Source organism: Emydura macquarii, unplaced genomic scaffold, assembly GCF_026122565.2.
Source record: "Emydura macquarii macquarii isolate MOO-44397 ecotype Brisbane River unplaced genomic scaffold, CSIRO-AGI_Emac_v2 contig_2938, whole genome shotgun sequence".
NCBI lineage: Eukaryota > Metazoa > Chordata > Testudines > Chelidae > Emydura > Emydura macquarii.
In genome coordinates, this window is record NW_027133075.1 from 474,343 (window position 1) to 480,378 (window position 6,036).

The window sequence follows — 6,036 nt, forward strand, 5'->3', positions numbered from 1 at the left end:
TGAGAGCAAAATCAGGGCCCCTGTGTTTTGAAATCCCCATCTTTCATGCCCGTGATTTTCACAGCAGGGAGCTGAAAGTTCCACACTAAGGGTGAAATCTTGGTCCCTTTCAGATCAATGGCAAAACTCCCGTCAGGTCCAGGTTTTCACCCCAAATCCACATGACCCAGAGTTAAAATTAAGGAACTTAAATAAAAGGCCTGATTTTCACTGATCATGAGTCTCCAGTGACTTCAACTGGAGTCGTCCTGTGACCTCTAAGGATGGGTGAGCTCATCTGGACGAGAGAAGAACTGACAGGAGAGTAGCTGAAATCTTAAACTCACAGCTTAGAGGTTCAAAACAAGTAGGGTGACAATTGTTTTTGGGGGGTGTCTGCTCCCTCTGTTCCCCTGCGTCTCTAGTACTATAGAGAATGAGAAGCACTAAAATACAGTAAAAAGAAAAGCATGTTTTGGGTTTAGAGAAAAATCTGACTGGGGGACATCCAGGAACGGAGTGTGTGTGTATGGGGGGGTCGGAATATGCCGTATCCAGATCACAATGGTGCGGGGTCCTGAAATAGGGAATGGACATCCTGCCTAATTCACACACCAAAGAGGTGTAACTAGCCCTCCTGCAATCTCCTGGGGCACATCGGTGTCTCAGACTGTAATGTAATGTGGACACACTGTAGTAGATTGTCTCTGACACCTTCCTCCATCCAGCCCATCCCTCCTCCTGTGACCAATCCCACAACAGCCTCATGGCAACTTCAGTAATTCCCAACATGGAAAAGCAACTTCAGGTTGTGTCTGGGTTTCTAACTGTCGGGAATACACTAAAGCTTTGTATTGTTTTGAGGAACTGTTACTCAAGCTGGCTCCTTTTAGTCTCCATGTCCTCTCTCCCCTCCCATCGGGTCTGTCCCTCTCCACTTCCCTGCACACGCTGAGCTGCTGCTGGGGTTCCCCTCACCATCGGACAGGCTGTGCAGGCTGCTCCTCCTACATCCCCCTTTTCCCCGGTGCAGCCTGACACAGTGTTTAACCCAGGCTGTGTAGATATTTGTACGAGCTGTCACTGTGTGGTGTGTCCGGCACCTGGTGTTGGTCCTGGGTGAGTGGGATCACTGTGTGGCAGGGCTGGGGGTTATGGGAGTGGAGAGGGACTGCACACGGGCAGGCGGTCAGCGCTGAGGGTTGTGGGATCAGGGAGTGCTGGGTACACGGGCAGGAAGGAATTTTTCTTTCTGATTGTTGGTCCCAGGCCAGTGCTGGGAGCTCTCCTGGCTCCAAATGTCTCTGGGCTGCTGTCAGGGCCTCTTTCCCCAGGCGAGCCAAAGAATTACAGCCTGGGTGTCACAACATTTACTCATTTTTTTCCCTATTTTTTTAATGTGTGTTGAATGTTAATTACGCAACTTGAGGCATTTCCCCAGTGGAAAGAACCATTGATCTTTGCTCCTCAGCTGGTTCCGTCTCCCATCGGATCTGACCCCGTCTATAATCTCCTTCCCACTCCCAGGCTTCTCTGATTCCAACACTACACTGGGCACCAGCGTCTTCTCCAGGCTTCCCAGTCACCCGTGGTCCCCACAACCATCGAGCCCCCCAAGCTCCCCACAACTCTTCCTCTGCAAGGGTGAGGAGCCCGCTTGGCTAGGGGGGATCAGTGACAGTTTCTCTCTGGTGAGGAACGTCACACACGCAGTTGTGGATGCCAAGGCACCTGTGCTGTGCTGCTGCTGTTATTGCTCCCACACCCACCGGGTGGGGCTTCGGGGGCCGCTGCCCAGCAACAACGAGCAAACTGAGAAGTGTGCACAGTGTATAACAGTATATCATGACAGCTGGGAACTCTGGGTCATGTCAGTGCCTAAGTAAATGCAGCTGCCAACGTGCAGGAGCCCCGGCCGCTGGCTGACACAGTGAGCCACTGGGCCCCAGACACTGAACCCGGGACTCTCTGGGATCATTTGTTAGCCAGCTGTGCTAGCCATTAATGGGGACAGTTGTACATACATTTCTCAGTGCTGAAGTTTCATGGGGACACTTTCATCCATTCAATGTCTCACGGGATGCCTCCGTTGTGTGGAAACTCACCTAGAGTATCCTTTTCAAAGCTCCAAAATTTACATGAGACATTTTCCCCTGAGGCTAAATTGACCACTGGCAGGAATAAAAACAAATGCCTTCAGTAAGACTCAGTCAGCAACTTGCAGGCAAAATGCCTCCAGCTGACTCCTGTATGTGCTAAGGGACCACTGTGATCGTCATCAATCTGACCTCCTTTATTGCCAGAGACCTGTCCCCAAGGAATTCCTAGAGCAGAGCTTATAGAGAAACATCCATCCTTGGTTTAGGAATTCTCAGTGATGGAGAATCAGCCATGTACCTTGGTGAATTCCTTCAATGATTAATTACTCTCTATATTTACATAGTGCACATGTTATTTATAGTCAGAATTTGTCTAACTTTAACTGCCAGGCATTGGATGGTGTTAGACCTTTCTATGCTAGCCTGAAAAACCTATTATTGAATATTTGTACCCTATCTGGGTAGTTGTAGGCTGTTATAAAGTTAATTATCTTTATGTATCAACATCCAACGTCCAACTTTACCTGTGAACGCCGGAACAGGAAACATTTTCCACTAACATTTCCGCCAGTTCCGCCAGTGCCAAAGAAAGAGGTAAAATAACTTCTCTCCCTCTACTTGAGATTCCTCTGATTATCATCCCGGGATAAAATTAGCTCTTTTTGGCCAAAGGGTCACACAGGGATCCCGTGTTTAGCTAATTACCCTTTCACCCCCCCCACATCTTGTTCAGCGTCACTGCTTCCAATGATAGAGTCCCCCATTGTGTAAGCATCGCCTACCTTCTTTGTTCTTAGAACACATATTGTTTGCCTCGACCCACTTTACCAACCAATCCTGATTGCTTTGAATCAGTGACCTGTCCTCTTCATTATTTATGATCTCCCAATTTTCATGACACCTGCAAAATTTATCAGTATTCAAGCATGGGAAGGGTAAGCAGCTGGGTTCCTGATGGGTGTGTCTGCTCATCCTTGTCAGTTTACAAGGCAGAATAATGAACGCACTGCACTTGTTATGTCTCAGAGAAAGCTGGGTGCCTTCAGGAAAGTGTTTCACCAAAAGAAACAAGGGAAGTTAGAGAGCACAAAGTCCCAGCCTGGCACAGAATCATATAGTTGGAAGGAACCTCAGGAGGTATCTAGTCCAACCCCCTGCTCAAGGCAGGACTAACCTCAGCTAAATCATCCCAGCCAGGGCTTTGTCAAGCCGCAGCTTAAAAACCTCTAAGGATGGAGATTCCACCACCTACCTAGGTAACCCATTCCAGTGCTTCACCACCCTCCTAGTGAAAAACTTTTTCCTAATGTCCAACCTAGACCTCCCCCCCTGCAACTTGAGACCGTTGCTCCTTGTTCTGTTCTGATACTGTCTGTTTCCATGGGGAAAACATGGCTCCTTTGCAGCAGAGGTATTGTATCGAGGTTCAGACCTATGATCCATCTAGTCCAGTGTCCCCTCTGTGACAACAGTAACTCTAGAGCCTGCCAAAAAAGGAGCTGGCGGGATAACCTAACCTTCATAAGGATGTCACCTTAATGCCTAACAGCTACAGATCAGCTTGTGCCCTGAAGCAGGTGCACAGGCTTTCAAATATATTTATTTAGCTGTAACTATTGTAATGGAAGATTCTTACTATCCATGAGAGTGTCCTATACCTTTCCGATTCTTGCTTAGCTCCTGGCCTCAATTTCATCTTGTGGCAATGAGTTCCTCTGTCTAATTTTGCACTGAGTGAAGAAAGCATTCTTTTTTTAATCAGTTTTGAAGTTGCCATGTTTCAGTTTAATTGAATGTCCTCATGACCTTGTGTTATGAGACAGGGAGAACACATCTTTGCTATACTCTCTGCCAATCTGTATGTTACAGAATTTTCTTAAATCCGCTCTTATTTCTCTCCCTTATAAAGTAACAGTCCCCATCTTTTCATCCTTATTGACATCATACATCATCTTCCACCCTGCTGCTCGTCCTAAAACATGTGATGCCTTCTGCAAATATTGGCACAGCACTGCTCACCCCTTGTCTAGATTGTTACTAACTATAAAATATTTACCGTGCTACTTCTTATCAGGTGTGTAACCCTCCTCACTCTGCTTCTTTCCCTTCACAGGCACCCTGAATATTACTGAGCCTGATCGGTGCTTCGACCATCTCATGGCGACTTTCAATCTCACCCCCTCCCTTCCGTCAACATTCATCCTAAACGGCATCCCGGGACTGGAAGCTGCCCACATCTGGATTTCCATCCCTTTCTCTACATTCTACATCATCAGCCTGTTGGGAAATTTCACAGTTCTGTTTTTTGTTGCCAAAGAGCAGACCTTGCACAAGCCCATGTTCCTGCTGCTCTGCATGCTGGCGCTCACAGACATCGGCATGTCTACCTGTGTCGTGCCGAAGGCACTGTGCATATTTTGGTTTGGTTTCAAAGGCATCACTGTGGATGGCTGCCTCACCCAGATGTTCTTCCTTCATGCGGTTGCTGCTACACAATCAGCCGTCCTCGTGATAATGGCTTTCGATCGTTATGCCGCCATATGTGACCCTCTGAGATACGCCACCAACCTCACCAACGCACGAATCGCTAAGCTAGGGCTAGTGGGTTTGACACGAGCTGTTCTCTTTGTTCTGCCAGTGCCCCTACTACTGTGGAGGCTGCCATTCTGTGCCAATCACGTTATCCACCACACGTACTGCGAGCACATGGCTGTGGTGAAGATTTCGTGTGGGGACACCAGAGTCAACCGGATGTACGGCCTGGTGACAACAGTTGTGAACATCGGGTCAGACCTGACACTCATTGGCCTGTCCTATGGGCTGATTATCAGGGCCGTCCTCAGGATCTCCTCCAAAAAAGCCCACCGGAAAGCCCTCAACACCTGCACAGCCCACATCTGTGTGATGCTGATGTATTATACTCCCTACCTCTTCTCCGTCCTGACACACAGGTTCGGTGAGGGCATCGCTGCCCACGTTCATATCATCTTGGCCAACCTCTATCTCCTTGTGCCCCCCATGCTCAACCCTGTCATTTATGGGGTGAAAACCAAAGAGCTTCGAGACAAAGTGGGAAAATACACCTGCAGAATGTAATCGCTTGGGGCCACTGACTTTAGACCTGTGTCAAAGGAGGGAGAAAGGATGTGTCATCTTTAATCAAGGGTGCTTTATCCAAATTTACACGGAAAATAAACAAAGATGCAACCTCAGGCTTTCCACATTAATTCTGGTCAAGTTCCCTTTTCTAATGCAAGTGACCTGTTGTCTGTGAAGAGTTTCCCACGTGCCCTCTGTCATCAAGGGGATTCAGTGTTTCCCAGACAGCACCCTGCTTAGACACTGCAGAGTGGCACAGTCTGTGACATTTTGGCAGCAGCGAGACCAGTAAAGGGGTCTGTCCCGATTTGCCTCGTAACCTTGGGGGCCTTAACACTGTGCTGTTATGGCTCACGGTCCTGACACCAGTATCCAGCCCAGAAGCATCATGGTCTCACTCTGGCTTCCAGCAGCCGACTTATTCCTTGCATGAAAGGGAAGTCCTAGAAGGGACGGGAAACTTTCTGGGGTTTCCTCCATTTGATCCCATGCTGGTGGGGGACACTATTTGAAGGACATTACTGCACAGGAAGGAGTGGGAGTTTAAAGCAATCTGGCTGCAGGGGCAGGTCCTGAATTCAGGAGAGCTGGGAAAATCCACAAGGGCACTCTGGACCAGCCAGGCTGTCGTCATTCGCTGTTTTCAGTTTGAAACATCTGCCAACCCTCCGGGGGGGCACAAGTACCAGGACTGAGGTTCTGATTTTGAATGTGATTGTCCGCTCAGAGCTTTGTGGCTAATGTGGAGCAACTCCTGCTGGGGCTTGGCGTCCTTAGCTTTAGGCGTGGGCCCTTGCTGCCCCTGCCTCTGCCACTCATTTATTGTGGAAACTACTAACAAAGCTGGGGAGGGTGCATA

The 6,036-nt window shown here is 48.6% G+C and overlaps 1 protein-coding gene across 1 annotated transcript; it reads left to right on the forward strand.

Annotated features, from left to right (window-relative positions):
* The first annotated feature begins 4,235 nt into the window (after positions 1–4,235).
* On the forward strand, positions 4,236–5,174 carry LOC137167569 (olfactory receptor 52P1-like). Its single transcript, XM_067569784.1, has one exon. It carries the CDS (start codon positions 4,236–4,238, stop codon positions 5,172–5,174), a length of 939 nt encoding a protein of 312 aa, XP_067425885.1.
* The last annotated feature ends 862 nt before the right edge of the window (positions 5,175–6,036 follow it).

Excerpts from the sequence above, each read along its gene's own strand:
- LOC137167569 (XM_067569784.1), top strand. The coding sequence starts at position 4,236 with ATGGCGACTTTCAATCTCACCCCCTCCCTTCCGTCAACATTCATCCTA.